Source organism: Sinocyclocheilus rhinocerous, unplaced genomic scaffold, assembly GCF_001515625.1.
Source record: "Sinocyclocheilus rhinocerous isolate Xijiao unplaced genomic scaffold, SAMN03320098_v1.1 scaffold2321, whole genome shotgun sequence".
Lineage (NCBI taxonomy): Eukaryota > Metazoa > Chordata > Actinopteri > Cypriniformes > Cyprinidae > Sinocyclocheilus > Sinocyclocheilus rhinocerous.
The window spans coordinates 183,953-208,684 of record NW_015661043.1 but is presented as its reverse complement, the minus strand read 5'-3'; the positions used below and the strand labels follow the sequence as shown (position 1 = coordinate 208,684).

General features: G+C 36.5%; 2 protein-coding genes across 3 annotated transcripts in view; both read right to left on the bottom strand.

The window, feature by feature from the left end:
- LOC107726207 (E1A-binding protein p400-like) overlaps positions 1–4,324 on the bottom strand; it is a 50,485-nt gene extending 46,161 nt beyond the window's left edge. For both annotated transcript variants that reach the window (XM_016535729.1, XM_016535730.1), the window contains exon 1: positions 4,134–4,324. The gene's annotated coding sequence lies outside the window, so the exon portion shown is untranslated. The remainder of the gene's footprint in view (positions 1–4,133) is intronic.
- A 416-nt stretch (positions 4,325–4,740) lies between these two features.
- On the bottom strand, positions 4,741–23,358 carry LOC107726210 (serine/threonine-protein kinase ULK1-like). Its single transcript, XM_016535736.1, has 28 exons — positions 22,943–23,358; positions 22,728–22,820; positions 22,415–22,456; positions 19,687–19,719; positions 19,384–19,420; positions 17,267–17,440; positions 16,816–16,889; positions 16,012–16,113; positions 14,417–14,475; positions 13,513–13,595; positions 13,341–13,391; positions 13,163–13,251; positions 12,747–12,870; positions 12,599–12,644; positions 11,408–11,479; positions 11,018–11,125; positions 10,812–10,921; positions 10,183–10,251; positions 9,980–10,098; positions 9,301–9,476; positions 9,026–9,138; positions 8,774–8,836; positions 8,493–8,659; positions 7,357–7,535; positions 7,143–7,261; positions 6,838–6,995; positions 6,607–6,742; positions 4,741–6,327 (listed from the first exon to the last, which is right to left on the bottom strand). Exons 1-28 carry the CDS (start codon positions 23,030–23,032, stop codon positions 6,272–6,274), a joined length of 2,742 nt encoding a protein of 913 aa, XP_016391222.1. The 5' UTR covers positions 23,033–23,358; the 3' UTR covers positions 4,741–6,271.
- Between the last annotated feature and the right edge of the window lie 1,374 nt (positions 23,359–24,732).

Genomic DNA, 24,732 nt, shown 5'->3' with positions numbered 1-24,732 from the left:
CCCTTCATCTCATAAAAGTGAGTTTGAGCAAATGATTATTGCAGGGTACAAGATAGTAATGGTAGTAGTAGCCCAATTTAGAGTAATAATACATGGCTCAAAACTTAAGCACCTTCTCAAAACAGTTCTGAAGGATGCTTTTTGTTTACGTTTGCTGACAGACACCAGTGTTTCCCACAGACTGCAAATTAATTCTCTGCCAGCAAAGGCTGTAATCAAATAAGCGCTGCTCATCAGGCATTTGGTTTAAGAAGCGGTCTTTTACTTGACTTTCGCTTGAAAACCATCCATCGTTTCCTCATTATGCGTGTCATTTTTGCTTCGCAGAGCTTCGCGCTCTGCGCAGCAAAGAGCTATACTCTCTAAGCGCTGTTTCGTTATGTTTTCGCTTTTATCCAAAGCGACTTACAAATGAGGACAATAGAAGCAATCAAAACCAACAAAAGAGCAATAATATGCAAGTGCAATATTAGTATATTATTATAGTGTTATATTTCAATTTCACAAAGAAATGTACAGTATTTTGTCCAAGCAATAATAAAAGGACACATTTAATTTATAATTTGTCTTAAATCTCATTTTGTAAAAAAAAAAATTGTGAATCGAATCGTGAGTTGAGTGAATCGGTACATCCCTATAATCGGCCGATGCCGTTTAATTAAAAAAATGCCAAAAATCGGCCGATCAAGCGGTCGACCTCTACTCATATAATGACCATGTAATAAAACTGTAAACATAAACATGTTTATGTAAATAAACATGTAATAATATTACCTCCTTGTGTCAGTTATGAAATCTACAAACAGCCTTGTCAATACATTTTAATTTTTTTAATTTGAATTTTAATTAAATACTTTTGTTCAAAAATCTAAATATTGACGTCTAAATATCATCAGCTATTGAAAATAATTGTTTTAATCTACTAAATCTATCACTCATCCAAGGCGATGTGTACAGTGCCTTTGTGAAAGTATTCATACCCCTTCATTTTTTTTCATGTTTATTTATGTTGCTGCCTTATATTAAACTGCTTTAAATTACTTTTTTTTCACATCAATCTACACTCCATACACCATATTGACAAAGAAAAAACAGAATTGTCACAACTTCGTAAATTTATTAAAAAAAATTAAAAAACCTGCAATAAGTACATTGCATAAGTATTCATACCCTTAACTAAATATTTAGCTGAAGCACCTTATTACAGCCTCAAGTCTTATTTGTTTGATGCGACAAGCTTTTCTCATCAGCATTTGGCAATTATCTGCCATTCTTCTCACTTCTCAAGCTCTACGTCAGGTTGGATGGGGGCAGATGCACATTTTCAGGTTTCTCTAGAAATATTTGATTGGGTTCAAGCTCAGGCTCGGCCACTCAAGGACATTCACAGAGTTGTCTTTAAGCCACTCTTGTTGTGTGCTTAGGGTCATTGTCCTGTTGGAAGGTGAACTTTCTGCCCAGTCTGAGGTTCTGAATGCTCTGGATTAGGTTTTTATTAAGGCTAACTCAATATTTTGGTGCATTGAGCTTATCTTCTACTCTGACGATTCCTACAGTCCCTGCTGCTGAAAAACAGCCCCACAGCATGAGGCTGCTACCAGCACACTTTACTTTTGGGATGGTACTCTGCAGGTGATGAGCAGAGCTGGTTTCCTTCAAACATGATGCTTAGAACTGAGTTTCATCAGACCAGATAATCTTGTTTCTCAGAGTCTGAGGGTCCTATAGGTGCTGTTCTGCAAATTCCAAGTGTGTTTTCATGTGTCTTAACTGAAGAGAGGATTGAGCTAGGCCACACCGCCATAAAGCCCAGATCGGTGGAGTGTTGCAGTGATGTTTGTCCTTCTGTAGATTTCTCCCATCTGCATATATGATCATGGAGCTAGGGCTGTGCAAATAATCAAATGAGATTTTTCCAGCACGTGCATTCAGATGGATTTACTACACAGAGCCGTAGATCACTGACAAGCTAAGCAATATCGCGTTCAAAATCGGCAATGAATCGTCTGTGATTTTGAACGCGTTATTGCGTAGCTTGTCAGTGAACTATGGCTCTGTGTAGTAAATGCTGCTCCATCTGAACGCACGTGCTGGAGATTTACTACTAATCACAAAACTGGCTTTACTGACGAGATGCACATGAAAATCGTATTCGATTATTTGCACAGCCCTACATGGAGCTCAACTAGAGTGACTATCAGCTTCTTGTTCACCAGTCTAGACAAGGCCCTTCTCCATCAGTTGCTCAGTTTGTCCAGGAGGCCAGCTCTAGGAAGAGTCCTGGTTGTTTCAAACTCCTTCCAATAAGGATAACAGAGACTACATGCTTCTGTGACCCTTCAATGCAGCAGAAATTTTTCTGAACTCTTCCACAGATGTGTGGCTTGATGCAATCCTGTTTCTGAGCTCTACAGGCAGTTCTTTTGACCTCAGGCTTGGTTTTTTCTCTGATATGAATTAGGGCTGGGTGATATGTCAAAAATATCTTATCGATAATCGCCTTTAAAAATATCGTGATATACGATAATACCGTCTACCTAAGCCCCACCTCCACCACGCCCCGCCCCCGCTGAGACAACACTGCCGACACGCACCATAAACACACACCATATTCAGTTTGGTCTTAATTATTGCCACAAAGTTTGGTTTTATTTTCTTAGTTTGTGCTATGCATTATTAGCTGTTAGACCTTTTAAGATGTGTGTGCCTTTCCAAATCATACCCATTCAATTTAATTTACCACATAGCTTCTCAGTGAACTACGGCTCTGTGAAGTAAATGCTGCTCCATCTGAAAGCATGTAAATACCAGATTTAATAACATATTTTTACTCCAAACTCACTTCATAACATCAGTCGAGTGTTTGAAATAAATTTGTTAATAAGTTTGAGATGATGTGGCTTCTTACACAGAATAAGGCACGCAACATAATCGCAGCTTCTGTCGAATCGCGATCTCGATTCCATTTCAATTTATCATGCAGCCCTAATAGGAATGCTCCTGAGCTAAATTTCAACTGTCCCAGATAAGGGTATGAGTACTTATGCAATGGAATCATTTAAGTTTTTTATTTTTAATACATTTGCAAATATGTTAAAAACCAGTTTTTTTGCTTTACCATTATGGTGTATGGAGTGTAGATTGATGTGGGAAAAAACGTAATTTAAAGCAGTTTAACATAAGGCAGCAACATAAAACGTGAAAAAAATGAAGGGGTAAGAATACTTTCGCAAGGCACTGGACTTATTATAAGGACAAGGGTTTGATCGTAGAAACTACGCAAATCTATTCCAATCTAAAGCAACAACGTCACAATATTCACAAATCAATGTAAAACAAATATCTATACATACAGTATACTGACAATTTAACAAATATCACCTTGATTTTTTATATTGTCGCAAAATGTAAATATATTATCGCCTGCACAAATCTTCTAAATGCGACTACAAGGCGTGAATATATTAAAATATTATAAACATTAACATCAAGATTTTGTGTAAAGCTGTTTTTAAACAATGACGTGACCGTTCAGTACAACCAATACTGTATCGATTAGCTATCGACTGTCATCTATTCCACCTCTCACAGAAATTCACCATGGTAACAAAGGCTTTAACTAAAAAAATTACAATTACTACAGGTGCTGTTATTACATTAAAAGTATATTTTGCCACTGTCAACAAAAAATGAAACAACGTAATAGAAAAACCTCTGGCAGATTCCTAAGTTACTCTGTTTGAATCAGACGCTGTTAACTTTTTAAGGTTTTACACTAGTAATTATGGTATATTCGGAGGGGACGCAGTAACCTTATTACCTTTTAGAAATGGATAACCCCCACTGTGGAATTGACAACACGGTGTTTACTATTAGTAAAGCCCTCTCTGCTCTAAAGGCTGACTGACAAAGTGAGCCACAGCCTGCTACTGCTAACAAACCCACCCACTCTCCGCTTATCGACACCTAGCTATTCTTATCCAGTGAGAACACGTTTAACATACGTGTGTGTATTCTTTAAGTATATGTAGTGGTGTAGCTTATGCGAACATACAGAGAAGAATATGTTTCAGTTTCCGCTCGCTGAACATTAGCTCGCCTGCTAAACACAAACATCAACACACGCCACTTACTGTAAAATCACCGTCCCGCGCTCCGACCATCCACTGTAGCGCTATCTTGAGTCTAAGTGACAAAACACCTGTGTTTCCACTCTCACAAACACAACGCTCAATTAAACTGATATAGGCGTTTGACAGATATTTCTCTGTGAAACATGGCGATAGACCGATTTTTTTTTCTTTCTTCTCCGAATACCCGGAAACACTCGACACAGAGCGTGACGTTTACTTGACTGACGGGCTCTTGCCCAATCGCGTTACAGAAAGAAAGCGTAACTAATGTGTGAGGGCGGGACTACCATAGGTTTTGCTTCCCTTCGTTTTCTTGCAGCGCTGCACCCTTTGGCTGCAGCACGAGTTACTACTTTGCATGCATTATGAGAATGTATTAATTAGACGAAATTATATGTAATTTATCCATATGAATTAGCCCTAAAACACACATTTTAATACCTTAAAATATTGGCAACGTAAAATCTTTTAACATTTTCACCATTATTGACCAGGAAAAAGAATTGTTGAATTTGAGTTATTTCTAGACCCACAATTCCAGTAACTGTTTAAAGACAAGACTTTTCATAGCATATTTCGAAATTAATCAACAAACACAAAGTAAATATAAAAGTGAAATTTATTCAATTACACACACCCATACCACATGCATTCTGCACATATATTTCATTTAGGCTTTGCGAATGGAAATAAAAAGACAAAAACACCAGAAAACACATAAATACTGTAACAACAACATATAGAAATAGTCAATCGTCCTCAATTTAGCACAACTATTATTTTAAAAATGTTCGTGCACATTCATCACAATCATTCTACACAATTCTGACTAAAAAACCTTGAAATTAAATGTATTATCATTTAAGTTAAAAACACCTTTAGAGTTATTGCCATTGGAAAATGCAAAAATAGTGCAAGTTATGAATATGACATGAAACGCTGGAAGTATAACAGATTGTAACTCTCCGAGTGTCCAGTGAGATTAAACAAGCTAGGTCATTTAAGGCACTATCAAATCACTACAAAAACTAAAGACCTAGTCATCCCAGCAAGCTGTGCAAAAGTCCTTTACTTGCAATAGATTCTAAAGCAAACTGAAAACTAAAACCACTTTCAGACTGACAGCTAAAACAGATAAATATAAAATGCTACACACAAGATACTGACTGTCTTTGCATTTGACTGTCTTTGTATTGCATTTCCTTTGACTTTCAGGTGTTAATTAACCCGAAATGAGCCATTAGGCTTGTCTCTGCAGTGGTTCTTTTCAGGCATCCAGAAGGCAAATGGGTTTATAAAGTGCTTCACTGTATCACACACACATGAATAACAGTATGATTGTCAATATAATACAAATCTCAAGTATTTTTTTTCCAACCTCATATGACAACATATGAAACTGACAGTCTTTATCAGTAGGTCTACAAAGGTTTGCCACAATTTTGGTCAATTGCCACATTAGAGTCTTAGAGATGTAACACTGAATGCTACACATCCACCACCGGCTGCTATTTCAACAACGGTTTGGTGACCACAGAGGTTTAATTATAAGTCATTATTATGAATTCCCTTCAGATACAGCAGATAACTATCATTTCCTCCAAATCATGCAAAAACATGCAGAATAAGTCCATCAAAAACAGAATCATTCCATGTAACTTCATGAGACTAATGCTACAGGCATGTTTTAGTGTGATAGAATGAAAAGCATCCAAGTTGTTACTCTTTCAGACTCCAACACTGGCTTTAACATTGTAGTGCTAAGATTAAATTAATCTCCGAGGAAGTGTCATCATGCGTTGGTGTAGATTCAGAGGTCAAAGCATTTAAACATGACATCTATTCAACCAATGATGCCGTCTTGATTCACTCAATATGCTTTTACAGTGAACAAAATAGATGTTTATGTCTGCAGATGTTGCTTTTGTTTATATATACAAATATCAATAGAGATGTAATCTCTGTCTATTATGAAAAGTCTTTTCTCACCTTTTTTTTGGCTTTGGAAGCCAAGTATCACATTTTTAATGAGTGGGTGAGTGTGAGTTTTTCCTCTTACAGAATTTCAAATGGCGACTGGGATGAAATGAGATGTAGATGTTGTGGGTTTGATGCATAGCAAAAACAACAAGGGTTCATCACACACATCCTTTGGGCTGGAGGGAGGAGAGCCGCCGCTCAATACACTGTTTACCTACAGACACAGAACAGACAGACAAACTCAGAGATGAGTCATAAATATTTTTTACAATTTAAAATAACTGTTTTATATTTGAATATATTTTAAAATTTGTTCCTGTGACAGAAAAGCTGAATTTTCAGCAGCCACTACTATCTATCTATCTATCTTTGAAATAAGAAATCTTTTGTAATATCATAAATGTCTTTTGAATGTCACTTTTGATCATATTAATGCATGGATTAATTTCTTTCCCCAAACATTTGAACGGTAGTCTATGCGTGTCATACTTACATTTGTTGATATTGTTTAGATCTGCAGTCTCTGTAATAATTAAGGACAGACCCTCCATCAGCAGTAAGGCCTTATGGTATCGCTCCACAGAGGTTTCTCCATGATGAAACATCTCGTCCAGTGCTGCTGTTTGTACCTGATCACATAAGTAAGTAACGCAATTCATACTCCGTATTATACTCATATGTTTCTCCTCATATTATAAGAAACACAATGCGTATATGTTCATACCATCTGAATGGTGTGTGTGTAGATGAGTCTCTCAGCAGTAATGCTGTTGATGCGGTCCATCAGTCTTTGTTTGCTGCTGAAGAAGAGCTGGAGTTTCTCAGTGAGAGAACGGCAGGAGTTCACACTCTTCTTATACATCTCGTTCAGCTTACTTACTACTGCAAGTACATAACATGACATAAAATGAATGTCTTAATTACAGTATATGCAATTTTTTATTGATCGTATGCAACATTTACAATGGTACAAAAGATTTCTATTTTATATAAAGACTGTTTCTAGTTTTCTAACTTTCTATGACTTGCCTTGTTTAACAGATCCTGATGGGTAGAGTGTGCCTTCTTTGATCCCAGCCATCGCTGTGTGAAGCGCAGAGGACAGCAGCTCAGCACACTTCATATAGAGGACCAGCTGCTCTGCAGAGCTACATACACATGTGCACATCACTCACAGTGTATAGTGTACATATCACAGACTTCACACATAAAACGTGTGTGTGTGTTTATGTATGTGTCTCACCTCCACTCACGGCTCAGCAGGCTGATTTGGTCGGCCACCACCACGCTCTGCTCTAAGAAAGAAGCATCAAGTGCCATATTCCTTTCAATCCCACAGTCCTTTGTTCCAGCGACCTCTGTGATGCAGTGGGCAAAGGCTAAAATAAAGCGCAGTTGGCTCAGCAAGTCTGTATGCCCCTCCTGTGATGAAGAAGAGGTGGACATCACATTCTGAAATTAACTTTCAATAAAACACACAATACCAGGTACAATAACTTGCTCTCTAGTATACTCAGTTCTGATTGGTCAATAATGAAATTCTATGGTCATATAGACTACAACTTCCAAAGTTTGGGGTCAGAAGTTGTTTTTTTATTATTAATTAGTACTTTTATTCAGCAATAATGCATTAAAACAGATTAAAAATGTCAGTAAATACATTTATAATGTTACAAAAGTGTTCTTTTAAACATTCTATAATCACATAATCTTTCAAAAAAAAAGTATCACAGGTTCCACAAAAATATTAAGCAGCTCAACTGTTTTTAACATTGTCAATAATAAGAAATGTTTCTTGAGCAGCAAATCAGCATATAAGAATGATTTCTGAAGGATCATGTGACACTGAAGACTGGAGTAATGATGCTGAAAATTCAGCTTTGTTATCACAGGAATAAATGACATTTTAAATATATTCAGATAGAAAACAGTTATTTCAAACTGTAAAGATATTTCAAAATTTTATCACTTTTACTGTATTTTTTATTAAATAAATGCAGTTTTGATGAGCATAAGAGACTTATTTCAAAATCATGAAATCTTATCAACCCTAAACAGTAGTGTGTTTTTGCATAATGACTGTATAATTGACCGCTAACCCCTGCAATTGATTTTCTACATATTTGTGCTAGATTAATGTCTCTCATATCATCTCCATCTTCTCACATGACACAATTAATTAATCTAAAAATTAATATGTCACATTAATATGTCACTATATATTTGATAAAAGACAATGTCAGTTATTATCAAAAAATAAACCCCTTCAGGATGATGCAAGACCATCTTGGTCATCCTTTATTTTAAGATGATAACTATCTGGCTGACTGTCTAAATGACTGTATCCTTCATACATAATGTATAGCCCAATTATTTTACCTCCATGAGCGTCTCCTCTGGCAGTTCAGGTGGCACAAAGGCCACACCCTCACATAGGTTTGTTGCCATGTCATCTGTGTAACCATATCGCAGACTATCAGGCGAGCTGTAAGCCTCGTGCAAATGACCGTAGGTCCAGCCAGGGCTTGTTGGGCTGGGAGTGCCCACTTCAACAGCAAATGTGGTGAATTGAAGATACATTGCGAGTATAACAGATACAATAACATGCAAATATAATACTTGTGTTTCAATGTCATAAAGTAAAATAATGTAAGTGTCACCTGATAAGCGTCTAGGTCGAGTGGCGTGAGGAGGTGTGTGTCCATCACTGACACCAGGGGGTGCTAGAGAGATCAGGACGCAATGCCATTTTAAACAGCATGGGATTTTTAAAACATTATCTATGACTAACTGCAGATATAAAGAAAACATATCAATGAATTTCCACAACATTTCAATAACCATTCTAATCATTTGTGATTACTGCATAAGATAAAATAAAATAAAAAAGAAAAGAAAAGAAAGAGCTCTACCTGTTGTGTCCATGGGTTTCTCTGAATTTAAGCTCTCACAGCTGCTCCTGTCAAACTGATGTCCAAACACAGCCAGCAGCAGCTTATCTGAGAGACGGCCGGTACTTAATGACCTACAGCACAAATGACCCATAAACACAGCTCTAGGGAACAAACTCATCTAACGGCAATCATATCACAGCAGTAATTCCAGTGCTGATTATAAAATATAAATTATCATCATAACTGCATCATAAGCTTTCTTCACCCTTAACTAAAGCCAAGTTGACTAATACCTTTTGACGGTGTCCCTTCTTTCCGCTGGCCTAAAAAGTGGCACGCGGGGCCCTGTAGCCGGGTACTGTGCCAGATCTTTCAGTTCAGACATGGTCTTGTTTCGGGTGATCAGGCCTCTCTGAACCATCACTGTACTTGGAGTTTGACCAGAGATGGGTTGCCGACACAAATCCCACTGAAATGAAATGTAGTCACATATAGCTGAATTTTCAGCATCATTACTCCAGTCTTCAGTGTCACATGATCCTTCAGAAACCATTCTAATATGCTGATTTGCTGCTCAAGAAACATTTCTTATTATTATCAATTTTGAAAACAGTTGTGCTGCTTAATATTTTTGTGGAAGCCGTGATACATTTTTTTTTCAGGATCCTTTAATAAATAGAAAGTTCACAAAACACAGAATTTATTTGAAAAATCATTTTTGTAACATTATAAACATGTTTACTGTCTCTTTTGATCAATTTAATGCATCCTCACTGAAAAAATGTATTACTTTCCTTAAAAAAAACGAAATAATACCTAAATAATTGGCCAAATACTCAGATGAATGCGTTTTAAATGTAATCATGTATTATACATAGCTCTGTGTTAAATCTAATGACTATGGTGATGGAGCTGTTTTTATATGTTGTTATGTTATGTTATGTTATGTTATGTTATGCCATGGCTACTCACTCTGTGCACGACAGATTCTGGATTGTGCCGATGTCCCCTGAGTCTGTGGGTTTGGTTTTTGTCCATGGCTGTGATGTCAGTGAAGAGAGGAGAGACCTGACCAGGCTGTTTATACACATCTGAGAGACAAAGAGAGACAGTTGGATAGTTAGAACGAGAAGTCTTAAAAAATCTAATTGATATGCAGTGAAACGGTATTTCACCTGCGGTATGCAACCCTGTCCTGCTGCCAACAGGTTCAGGCTGATTGGGTGTTTCAGGAGCATTTCCCACTGAAAAAGGAATAAACAACACATCAGTATCTTCTATATGATCTACAAAAACACACAGTCTCCTCACCTTTGACCAATTAATTTATACCTTTATCTTAGTATTGTTTAAATGTAATTATATTATTTACAGATATTTTGAATATCCTTGGAAAAAAAAAAAACCTGAGCTTTTATTTTTATATTTTTAGTTTCCTTTTAATTTGAGTAAATATGTATTATTCATATAACATTTATATACAGCTGTAATTATTTTTATTTGAGTTTTAGATTTAGCAGTTTGTTGTTTTTTATCAGTTAGCTGGCAAGGCAACCGTTTTTCATGTAATAATTATATTGTATTTCAATTTTCAAAAATAATTTTAATAGCAGTTTAGTTAACAAAAACAACACTGATCTCCATAACTGTGTTGAGGGTTTTCAAAAATTATTTCGATTCAAACGGATTAGCAAAAGATTTCTGTTATTTCCAGCTTCCTACTAAAACTACAGTTAGAGTCTCTTCCTCTATTAGTGAAGTATGCAAATCAACACACAGGTCTGCAGTGAGCTGCTTTATTTACCCTGTGGGGAGGGTAGATACGGTCTGGATCCTGCTGATTCTGGGGAAGCCCCGATTCTCCCACATGTTGGAACTCTATTTGAGCAGCAGTGTTGTACAGGTGCTGCTGTCCTGAAATTTGAGAAATAAGGGAATGCATTAGGGAATCACAAACGCATTTATGTATCTAATTTATGTCAGAGAGAGCGATATAGAGATAAACCCAACCTGTCAGACACTTGTAGATTCTGCTCCATCCTCTGGTAGTTGTGTTTTTGTGTCGGCACTGGAACAGGCACGGACTGAGCGTAACTACTGGCACACGACTCCAGAGGCCTAGAGAGAAAGAGTGAGAGAAAAGGGGTGAATGATTGCCATGTCATGTGCACAAACATACATTTAAACCATTTGTTCCCTGGTGGTCTGTGAATTACTTTCATCTCTAGAATTCCCGCTTTCTCCGGTCACGTTAACTCAGACAGCTGTCTCTCACTTCACACATGCAAACAAAGCCTATTGTTTAATGTGAGCTGCTCGCCTTCAGAGAGAGTGTGCGTTATGTTTTTACAGTCTCTACAGTATTAAATGCTGATCTCCATACTAAAACACACACAGTACCTGGAAGGGCTTGGGGAGGCTCTGACAGAAGGGGAGGATGATGGCGTCCGACCCACACCCATCAGTGAGCTTCTAGAAATAGGACAAAGACATGTACACAGTTATGTTTAAACCATCCAGCTGTATAATTACAACACTGCTTAATAATTTGGGTTTGTAAGATTTCTTAATGTTTCTGAAAGAAGTCTCTGATGCTCACTTTGCCATCACAGGAGTAAATTAAGTAATTTTTAATTCAGTTTTAGTTATAGCAATTTTAGTACTTCAATTTAAACTTAAAAAAATAATAAATTCAGTTTGAATTCAGTTTGTTAAATAGAAGTTTTTCATCTAAAATGTATATTTTTTCAGATTAAATTAAATTATCCTTTTAATTTTTTTTATTTAAATTTAAAATATCTCTTTATTAAATTAACCTTTTTAACATTTTTAATAGCAATTTTAGTTAACAGTAACAATACTGATTTCCATGATCTTTCCAGCTATTTGTAATTCATGTGTAAAGAATTTGTTAAAACATTATCTTGATTCAGATGGATTTGCAAAAGAATCGTTCATACTTGTCTAAAACACAGGAGTACATTAAAATTTTTGTTAAAAAAATATATAAAAACTTTTATATTTTTTATTATTTTATATTTCACAATATTACTGTTTTACAGTATTTTAATCATTACAACCTTAATGTTCATAAGATACCTCTTAAAAAAAACGACTTACTGACCTTTAAACTTTTAAACTGTTGTTTACAAACATGTGCATCTTAACTAGTCTCTTAACTAGGTCATAAATGCATAAGTTGACAGACACGTATGTTAAAAAAACCTGCTAGAGTGTATTTGTAAACTTATTGTGGAAAGAGATTTTTGCTGTCTTAGACTGTAAGGTCTTCCCTCTTTCTTTGCACAAATGTGTCAATGCGTAAACAGCCCTCTTCACAGAACCATAAAAATGGTCAGCAGGTCAAAAGGTCAACTGACACCCTTAAAATGAATATTCATGACACGTGACATGCTGGCAAGCAAGCAAACCATTATATTAAGTGCAGAAACAAAATGCTTCTGTGCATGTGTGTTATATGAATGTGCAGGCTACAGTTGAGGAGCATGCCACATGTAACTATATATGCTATGTGCGTGAGCCCTGTCACTTTAACACTTAAAGGCATGGAAAAAATGTAAACCCACTTACCCGCTGCGCATCAGACTGTCCTGCCCTCCTGCACTGACTAGTTCACCTGCAAGAGTTATCAGATTGAGATTTAGTATTTGTGCAAATAAAGCAGTTTTGTCTGTTATATAATCCAAAGTAGGTCAAAGCGTGTGAAAGCTCATCTTACTGGTGAACTGTGCCGGCACCATTACAAAGTCATCAGAGTCTGAGGAAGATGAGTCTTTCAGCAGGGAACCTGGAGATGGTGTGGGGTTCGTTTGAGGGAGGGGCCTCGGAGCTTCAGTTTCAGACTGTCACGAAAAAACTTCATATACATTACTGTTCAAAAGGATTCTTTGATGAATAGAAAGTTCAAAGGAACAGCATTTATCTGAAATAGAAATCTTTTGTAACATTATACATATATTTAGTGTCACTTTAGATCAATTAAGTGCATCCTTGCTGAATAAAAGTACGAATTTCTAAAAACTGACCTCAAACTTTTGAATGGTAGTGTAGCTATATGCTACTGTATACATGAAAATCACAGTACACCTCAAAGAGATCCTAAAATTCATGCATCATGTGCTGTTATTGTGGTACCCGAGTAGGAGTGAGGCGAGAGGTTGAGGAAGCGCTGCTGGAGCTCCCAGAGGCAGAGCTGGGATAGGTGGGCATGGGCACTGGAGAGGCTAAGAATATAATGAACAAACTGAAATCTTACTGTAACCAAAACTATAGCAGATTTGGATAAACAAAGTGATGTACATCACAATCTTACATTTCTTCATGGATGTACTAGCCTCCAGGAAAGGATGGTGGAAAAGTTCATCTAGAATAGACCATAATCACTTTATTATAATCATTTCCTTGAAATTACAATGTCTCAGTTTATGATTTGCTGACGAGTGTTGTAAAGTCAAGTGTGTGATTGTGCACGTCTGTCCACTGACCGAAGTCCATGCGCTCCCCATGGTTCCTCTGCAGCAACCCAAGTAGAAGGTGCCTGAGGTGACTGGAGGTTTCCCGTGGAATACTGGGAAAAGCAGCGGAGTTAGACACTGACAGGAATCACATAGTCACATGTTTATACTGTCGTGCAAGAGCTCTTTGAGTTGACAGAATAAGTTAAAAAAAAAGTCATACTCATGAATTCAAACAATGCAACGGTCTACATACATAAATAAATAAAACTTTACCATGAATGATGGAAAGGAATGAAATATGGAAAAACAATGAGAGAAAAGAAACCAGTTCTACTGCACCATCATAACCTTACATTCAACCTTACATTCATAACATATAAATATGAGCTATGGTACACTACTTTTTAAAAATTTGGGGTTGATAAGAATTGTAATTATGCTCACCAAGGCAGCATTTATTTGATCAGTAAAAATAGTAATATTCTGAAATATTATTACAATTTAAAATATGTTAAAATATAATTTATTCCAACAAAGCTGAATTTTCAGCAGCCATTTCTCCGGACCTCAATATCACACGATCCTTCAGAAATCATTATGATATGCTGATTTGACGCTCAAAAAACAGTTCAGTCAAACATCTCAGTATATGAACAGAAAGATCATGAAAAGAAAAGAACAGCATTTATTTGAAATAGAAATCTTTTGTAACATTATAAAAGTGTCTTTCCTGTCACTTTTGATCAGTTTCGTCATTCCTGAAACAAACGTATTATTCTCTTAAAAAAAATCTCACCAACCCCAAACAACTTTTGAAAGGTAATCTGAAGTTGTCAAATTTATGACACCAGGGACCTTTGCGCCTGTTGTGGCCAAACTAAACTGGATCATGTTGACTGATGACTAACATACAGTCCTCAGGGTCACTTACCTGGGACTCAGGCTCCGGTTTCTTTCATAGAACTGCCGCAGTTCCTGAGGAGTATTCGCCTGGAAAAGTATTTGAGAAATTTTATTGACATCATTATTACTTATTGATCATCTGAATAATTTGTATGGACAATAATACTGAGTTATAGTTTGTGGTGAGTACTGAGCAGTTCATCACATGGTATAACTGCATTCATCTTCGTAAACTCTGGCTGTTTGGGATGTAAACACATTTTTTCCAGGTCTGAGGTTAAATCTTAAGCTTTCTACGAATCATAAAGGCTTTCTAATGGCTGCAGGAACAAGCACTTGAAGTAGTATATCCATGCAGGAGGAGATAAAGACAATGGTTAGGATAGAGACAACTGATCTGTGATCTAAATGAACTCAGTGACCCATCTTGACCCATTCACAGACTGACATTGCGTTACAGAACTGTCAGGAATTCCTAATAAATTACCAACTCTTTCTAAAAGCTAAAAATACAAACCCATAAATAGATGCGGTTGTGACCATGTGATCAGACGGGCTTCACATGTTAGCCGTCTGGACTCTGGAAGCTGTATGACCAGAGGTCAACTGGGTAAACTTTACCCACAAATCAGCCCTGCTAACAGCAGCATCTGGCTAAAAGCTTAGCTGAAGAATCCAAATAATACTTAATGGCATGCGCGTCACCTTTTCAGGATTGTGTTTTGAACTAATGACCAGCCTGTGGCAATATTCAGTGGAAGTATTGCAGCAACAAACTACACACACATGCATATTCTGCAATATGATCATCACAAAGAAAAAAGAAGAACTCCCTGTTCTGGTAGTGAAACTACAGAGATGCCACCCATGTGAATGGGCATGTGTGTATGTATGGGTGTGAGTGTTTGTTAGTAAACCAGAGGGTGTGTTTAGTTGCAGAGGCATGTGGTTTTGTTTATCAGTAAGATGTCACAATCATGTTTCACACTCTACAGGGCATAAATAGCTAAGTGGTGCCAGCCAGTTGCACTTTCGCAATTGAAGCGATCCAGAACGGACTGACGCAGTAGAAACTAACATTCGGTGGCATTGCTTGCATTTCTCCTTGATAACAATATGCTACCGTTCAAAATTTGTAGTTAAAAAAAAAGGAAATTAATTATATGCTTATTAATACCTATTCAGCAAGAACAATTGAACAATAATATTAGGCATACACTAAAATATACAAAAATATTAATCTAAAATAAAAAATAATATTGCACAATATCATTGTGTTTTACTATATTTTAGATCAAATAAATGTAGCCTTGGCGACCATAAAAGACTAAATAATTTTAAAACTTTCCTCCATGAACAATTTTCAGCGAATAACAATTTAAATTCTGGTCTGTTCCAGAGACATGAGGAGGAGTAAATGATGAAAGGATTTTAATTTTTAGTGAACTTTCCCATTAAATCAATCCACAGTGTTTAAAGAGGAAGTCCAAGAATATATAGTGGAGAATTTAAAACCATGACCACAGAAGAATCCACAAATGTGTGAATATCAGGTGAAAAGATGCTTTCTCTCTCAGGGTCATACATCAAGTCTGTTTTTGCAAGTGTGTGTATGTTACGGACCTGAAATGGGGCTTTGCCAGTCAAGCACTGGTAGATGATGGTCCCTACACTCCACAGGTCAGCTTTGGCATCATAATTCTGTGACATGATAACCTCAGGAGCCTGTAAAAATTAACAAGATGAGTAGCAGTCTCAGTATTTTGCTGTAGTCACTCAAAAATATCTGGTGTAAGTCATACAGAGTAAGTCTGAATATCTAATACTTGGTTATTTTATTTTAATAAATAAAATCAGCACTTTATTGTGACATATACTGTAAATTTCCTGTAGGGCTACACTATTATGAAATCCAAATAAATACATGTGCCGTGTATTTTAGAGTGAAGCGTGGCACTATGTTCTTTTACACACATGCAGCTGGTGTTTTCAGTGTCTCAGAGCAGCTCAGTTCAACACATTTGGGAATGCAATACGCGCTAACATCTTCCCATACTTGTAAGTAGAAGCGTTTATAAACCAGCTGTTGCCAACCAAAGAGAAGCTTTAAGGTGGTTGAATGAAAGTGACTAAATTAAGACCATAGCTATAATACAGCTGTACTGAAAAATAAAATAATTATTTTTCTTAAATACCTTTAAATAATATTCATTAATATTATTATTTATTATTGTGTTTAATAATTTAATTAAGTAATAATAATATAATCTTAATACCTTAATAAAATAATAAAAAATACTTAATTTATTAATACTTTGTTTTTTAATCACATTTTAAATTGAAATTGCAATTAGATTTTTCCCCAAGTCATGCAGCCCTACTTTCCTGAGAATTTGGATAATATAAAACATGAAGTCAAGCACTCACCATGTACATTGGAGAGCCACAGAGTGTGGCAGCCATCGTGTTTCCCTGCAGATACCGTGCAAAGCCAAAATCAGCTGGAGAGACAGGGAGAGAGAAAGAAAAATCTATGTATATGGTGCTAAGCACTCAATTTGAGCGCTTGTTTTGGTAGTGAAAGATGGTGCACAAATGTTTACAGAGAGTGTCTTTTAGCTGAGAGTGTTTCTGTTTAGCTGTAACTTTACACAGCTATGTAGTGACACGTAGTGTGTCTACAAAACACTCAAGAGCAAACAGAACAACGTCGTCAGCACCTAAAACAAACCGCAGTCATAACACAAGAACAAAAACACCACAACCAAGCACTGCCAAAGCTGATAACTCAATCTCATAGCCTCATAATCAGTACAAACTGATCCTAACCAGTCTTTGCGTTTCCTTTAGAAGGTGTACTCTGACCCGGCACACTCACCCAGTTTGATGCAGATGTTGTTGGGGTTGGACTTGCGCCCAGTGCTGTACGAAAGGAGAATGTTTTGGGGCTTCAGGTCACGATGGATGATGCCTTTACTCCTTAAAACACTCATGGCTCCCGCTAACTGCTGCAGCAACACACGGATCGTGTCCTCGCTCAGAGAGCCTTTAGCTATGGAGAAAGAGTTAGGAGCAATAACTGATTTCATTTCAGAATAGGATTATTCTGATGAAAACTCTTTGAATTGTGGGATATTACATCATTGTTTACATAGAGTTAGCATCCACCAAAAACAAAAAGTCTGGCTGGCATCCACCTCCAAACCCACCCACCCCCTTCTCTCAGGTCACCTCTTTCCTTCCCGTCAAAACATGCTTGTTTCATGAAGTCTTATTTTTAGCCCCCATATTTTTCCACTGCAGGACAGGGCAGTTAACAGACTGACAGGTGGATGAGGTCAGGCTGTGGCTTGAGTTTCAGCAGGGGATCTTGGTTCTGTGCCAGTGAGTCTGTGGCAAGAGGTGAGCGGGTGAAGGCAAACACGGCCCCTGATGAGGCTGGCATGGGACCTAACAACGCTACAAAGTCTGACAGCTTAAAACAAAGCGGCCAACGCAAACATGGTAAATGTAGTCACGCTGGAAACTTTATGGTTAGATGAAGATGTATTTTAACCCCGAAGAAGTGTGTGTGTGCGGATGAGACCACTTCCAAAGGGGCTCTATTTGTGGCAGCACATGTGTGAAACAAGCTATTCTCAGAGGTCCTGAATTATCTTTCTCAGGAAAGATCAGGCAAGTTGTTTGTTTGCTGAAAATGTCTCTGCAGTTCCAAGAGCGAGTCCAAGACCAAAGAAAGTTCAAGGCTTCAACCTTCGAGAAACTGATTTTGGTCTAAAATTCTGTCAACAATCAATCTTTATTATACAAACTTTAGGATGCATCATCCTTTTGTAAATCAACAAGATGCTGATGAATAAACAAAGCAAAAATGTTATTCTAAAAAGGACATAGAAGGACAATATATCAAGCATGGTTATTATAATTCATTAAAACTATAAAAATATTTTTGTTCATTTAAATAAAGCTAAAATAAAAGGTAAACATCAGATGAAAAACTAACAAAATCAGAAATGTTGCCTTGGTGACTAACTGAAATAAGATGAAATTGAAATAAGCTGATTAAAACACTAAAATTGAAGTAAATTGGAATTTTTACTTCAGCACAACTTTAAAATTGAAGTAAAGTTGAAGCACTAAAATGAATACCTAGAAATAAATACAAATTAAAATTCAACTAAAACTGAAATATATCAAATTAAAATGAAAACGTGATTAAAATTAAAAAAGAAAATATAAAAATAAAAGCTTATTCAAAAGAATAAAAACAAACAATACTAGTATATTTTAAAAAAATAAAAAAATTAACCATATCAGTTAAACGACAATATTCTTTTTCTAATCAGTATCAGCTGCTATTGGATATATATTGTCTGATATTGGCTATTCAATTGTTCATGCCCATTTTCAATATTTTTACATTTAGATCGCCTTTGCCATCTAAACACTGTATAAAAACTCTAATAATTTAGTAACACTGTTAAATGTAATCTAAAAATGAATATTCATTTTTCACAATGTACATTACAATGTTGTGATGACTAAATTTACTTTCACTTTTACTTTGCATTTATTAGCTGGCTTTAGGTTTTTGCATTTACATTTCTATGATGTCGATGAAACAATACACAGTTTCAATATCAACCATGAAATTAAAATAATTATTAGTATTGGCCAGTATTCTTGATGCATCTCAATTTGCCAACAACTGCATACAGGACAGGTTCAAATCTTTGTTGTGTTGTGGAGCCTCTGTGCTGCTCCAAAGTCTGAGCAAAGGTTCTACAATAAAATCTGCACTAAACTATGTCTACTCTGACCAGCTACAGAAATAGACCAAGCAGGTATAACAACATGGGAAAAATTAGACACCTCACTTGTACAATTATCCATTTACTAATCTGTTATTATAACAATTTCCTAATTTGTAACAATCAGTGGCACATATAATGGTGAAGTACAGATGACAGGTTGAAATGAGGCTAGTGTACTTACAGTGTAAATACTCGGCCAGGTCTCCTCCATTGCAGTACTGTAAGAGGAGACAGACAAACACTGGAAGTGTACAGTCAACTCAAAACAAACTCTCTCCAAAAGAAAGAGTAATCACAACAACACAAGGGCTTCAAATGGCTTTATGCTGACAATAATAACAGAGAGGTTTGCATTAAGCTTAGCATAAAGGGCATCCTGCAAGGGGAGGTGAAATTTGACCTCTGATTTCTTTCTCTACTTCACAAGTCTATTTTGAGGTTTACAGTGGGTATGTGAGAGGTGCAGCTCGCCATCTTGACTCACCTCCATGACAAGATAGACATATCCCGATATCTCCTGCAGACAGAGGCATGTGACGCACCATTAAACATTTACAATTGATTATATTAAAGAAACACCCAGCAACATGCCATATGACAGCCATGGCACGAACTCTTCATTGTCTTTATTGACTCACAACATATGTCACTGACATTGACTCATCATACAAAGCCTTCAATTACCTAAGCTTTCTATGAATAGTCTGTTATTATAGCGTGAGCTCACAAGCAATACAAATCACAATGTGTGCCTGCATTTCATGACAGGTTATATTTATTGACCAAATCAAGACTACTGAAAAGCTCTTATAGTGCAATAGTGACTAGGAGAAACCACCTCAAAAATGGCCTTTGACCTCTAGCCTGCATAATCAAACCTGATGTGGATTCTAGATGGTTTGTTACCCCTTCATGTCCGTGTATTTTACTGTAGAAATTCTGCTCCTGAAAGGTTTAATGGAGCAGATCAATATGTCCACACACAGGCCAAGAGCCATGGTGACCAGTTTGAATGAGGCATTTACATGGCCCACTTGTTGTGCAACCAAAGTCCCATTTGGCCGATGTCCATGCAGGCCCTGCGTGTCGCCACAGGCAGGACAGAAGCAGGAGGTGTCATTACCCACAGCTGACTGACATACAGATCAGCAGCCGGCCGGCGTGACAGAGTGCTGGGAGCAGCGTGCTTTAGTGAGCATGTCTGTTTAAATAGCATATTACACAAGCAAAAAAATTGTTTCATAAAAGATAACAGCCCCTTATGACTTCTAAGTTGTGTAACAGCTCATTTTTATAAGTGTGACACAATTATTATGGATAAAGGCTTAACGTTAAGCTTCCCCTGTATGTGTGTGTGTGTTGAACCGGTGAGAAATGAAACCAGGCCACCAGCAGTAATGCAAAGTAAACTAAGTAAAGTCCTGCCCAAGGCTATAGACCACACAAAGGGCAAATACACTTAAATTATCTTCTCTAGACATATTTACCAGGCCCTGGAGACGATTGTCAAAACATTATGACCGATTAGCACACAATACAAAGGAGTTTCGCAAAAAACAAAACACTAAAACAACATAAAGCTTAACGAACAAAGTTAAAGGTTTCCATGAGTGTGATATGGGGGACGAGAGTTGGGTTTCACTGACTAAGCACAAGTGTTATATCCTGTGCTATTTTTCAGCTTTCACGCAGGACAGCCGCCATCCACCTGTGCACATTGTGCTGCATTGGGCAGCTGATGGACCCTGGAGGACAAACCCAAGACAAATCCTGTAAGTGCTGGCCAGATGTAAATTAGACTGACACTGGAGCCAGTTAAAGGGGGTGGTCCTATAATTGCAGGCTTGTATAGTATCAAATGCACCTGTGTCAGTTCTAACAGTGCGTGAAGCATGAATTATTAGTGTGCATTCACTGTCAGGTCATTCTGTGAGGATATTGTGGTGAGAGGTTTGACTAATTATGCAGAGTGGTTCATTCAACTGCAATTCAGTTAAAAGTTACAATTTAAAAGAGCAATCTGGGACTAGATGCCTTGTGCAGTGAAGTAATGCTGCTACACTAAAAAGATTCATTTCATTAACAATTTATTTTAATTGTACCTTAATTTAGATCTGAGATTTCCAAACTTTTGTGTCAGCTGAACCCCTTTGACTTACGATATATATTTAAAGAACCCCCTGAGATTTTTAGTTAATATTTTAATAATTTAACAAAACATTAACATGTCAACACTCCCCTTTTGTCGGTCAATGACATACAGGTAAATATTATGTTGTATTTTATTTTGATTTGTTTCCCTTTCATTTATATATTTAAATTATAATTAAATGTATGAATTAATTAAATAAAATGATAGATTATAGATTATATAAGAAAAAGAATTTTATATGTGATTAAACTAACATTCAATAATTATTTTTTAATTTAACTTAATTTGTTCTTTTATTTTCTTCTGGTATTTTAACAGTACAAACAATCTGAAGTAAACTTGTCATACTCGCTCAAGGGCACAACACCGCAGGATGGAAGGTGTAACACGATGTGCTGTGTTTCTTAATCTCTCCACACCTGAGACAACCACCTGTTATCAGATCAGCCAGACTGCCTGGAGTCCTGTCCTCTATTCATTAAGATACATTGATAAGGGTATCCTACATCAGACAACGTCTGTTCTGTATGCAAATGATAGAGACAGGCAGTTAAATGGGTGTGCTGGGCTGGCAGGTGCTGGCTAATGCATGCACAGGTGTCAGGTGTATACTTCAACAGACATATAGACATCTGTCACGGCTGCCATTGTTTCTTGCCTGTTTACTTTTAGTACTTTAGCCACATCATGGAGTCCAGCTTGAAATTTAGATAATGATTCGACTGTTTCTGATGCAAGAGAATGCAACATGAAATCATTACTCATGGTGAGTCATATAAAGCCCACATCTATTCACTATGGCTGAAACTACTGATAGACTGCACATAGGGCGTGACGTCAGGGGCGGGGCTTAACGTTTAACCAATCAGATGAAGAGAACTGTCCCCATAACATCAACACTGAGCCATGCTATACATATCTTTAGTAACATGGTAAAGCTGTATGTTTCAACAGAATAGAAACCACCTGAAATAACACAGTTGGCTTATAAATACACCTCGAACAACTAAATTTGCCCGAGTTATAGCAAACAATTAGTAGGTACTTAGTAGGTACATACCTGAAAGTCCAGTAAACTGACAATGTTCTCATGTTTCAGCTCCTGGAGAAAACACACATTCACTATATTAGTGAGCAGAAGTCAATGCAATTGCTTCTATAAGGAACTGGTGATATTTGCTAAACCCTTTACACTGTTTATATAAATAGCCTTTCAGATAGCAAGAAGTCGAGTTTCGCAATGTTTACTATATATCTAATATATTTAATAGATAAACAAATACATTCATTTAAATAAAATAAATAACATTAAAAGTATAGCAAGCAAATTTGTGCGTACGCAAACGCACCCAAAGTGTAACTACGAAGCTCACCTTTAATATCCTGATTTCTTTTCCTAGGAGCGACTGTGATTTGGCGAGGTTTTTCTTGTTAATGCATTTCACCGCCACTTCAAAATCATGTTTCTGTGAATAAAGACATCGATTTACGTTATGACACTCGTGAAGAGTACTTTTTCCACACATAAAAAGCCGCAGTATACAGTTTAACTGACATCAACATTCCGAAATGTACATCTTAGCGTTACCTGTTTATGTCTTCCTTTGAACACCACAGCAAAAGCGCCGTGTCCTATCAAGTCCTTCCTGTTGAACTCGAATTTTCCAACGCTTTCCATCGCGTATAGACTTTAAATCTGCTCAGTAAATCCACAGGTGAGAGGTCAGGGTGTGAGGGATCTGTGTGTGCGCCCAGCACAGGACAAGCTGGACCCGTCTATCGCTTCCCATCCGCTGCTTTGCACCCAAACAATCTGACACTTCGGTCATGATCGGCATTCGCTACCTTGTTAATAAAAACAAAGTCACTGTCATCTTGATCGTATTATGTTAACCCTTTGTTCAAAAGTATGTCACCAAGCGTACAAAAGTGTACTAAATTAGATTCGGAAACTGTCAGAAACCGCCTCGGGTTCAGAGACGTATACTGCGCTGTTTTGGTCGTCACTTGCCAAACAAAGCTTGAAACTTGCGTGTGCGTTACACGCATGCGCACTAGCGCTCTGTCCGCACGCCAGTGGCTTGATGTGCGCATGCGCATGTCGAGGAGCCGCCGGGTCAAAATGTTAACCCTCGTGAGCTGCTGATGTTGTGGACAAATACACACTACTGGCCAAAAATATTTTTTTGAAAGAAGTTTCTTATGCTCACCAAGGCTACATATGCTTAATCAAAAATACAGTACAAAACAGTAATATTGTAAAATATTATTACAATTTTAAATGTTTACTTTTGTAATATATTTTAAAATTTAATTTATTCCTGTGATGCAAAGCTGAATATTCAACAGACAGTCTTCAGCGTCCATGATCCTCAAGAAATCATTCTAATATGCTATTATATGATTTTGTGCTCAAGAAACTTTTATTATTATCAATGTTGAAAACAGCTTTTGCTGCTTAATATTTTGGTAGAAACTGTGACACTTTATTTTTCAAGATTCGTTGATGAACAGACAGGCCTAGCTCAAATATCAAGTTAATGAATCCTTGCTGAATAAAAGTATACATTTTTTTCTCTCTCTATTCAAAAATCTTACACAACCATTCAAAACAAAAAAACAAACAAAAAAAAAACATTAAGAAGCAAAAACTGTTTTCAACATTGATAATAAGATATGTATGAGCAGCAAATCAGCATATTAAAATGATTTCTGAAGGATCATGTGACACTGAAGACTGGAGTAATTCAGCTCTTATTAAATTCAGCTCTGCATCACAGGAACAAATTATATTCTTAAAATATTTTAAAATACAAAACAGTTCTTTTAAGTTGTAATACTGTTTTACAATATTATTGTTTTAATGTATTTTAATCAAATAAATTAAGCATTGGTGAGCAGAAGAGACTTCTTTCAAAACATTTTAAAAAATCTTGATTATTCCAAACCTTTGGCCAGTAGTGTATTAGTTAATATACTACTAATACTACCACCACTACTACTACTAATATTACAATTATTAATAATAATAACAATAATTTAACAGCAATTATTCATTATTATTAATAGCCTATATCATGATGTACATTAACACCATTATCATAATTAATAAATTACAGATTAAAAACAGTAAAATTAATGAATAATTAACCTGTTATATTCTATTCAAATCCATAAACAAACCTATTTATTTATTTATCTACGTATATATGTTTGTATGTATGCATGTAGCCTATGTACATGGTAACAAATGTTATATAACCTGTCCAAGTGCCCATACTTATTTAAATTATATTGTCTGTTTGCAAATTAGAAAGTTACACAACATCACAGAGTAAGATAAAGTCAGAAGATCATATAAATCTAACACTATCAAGC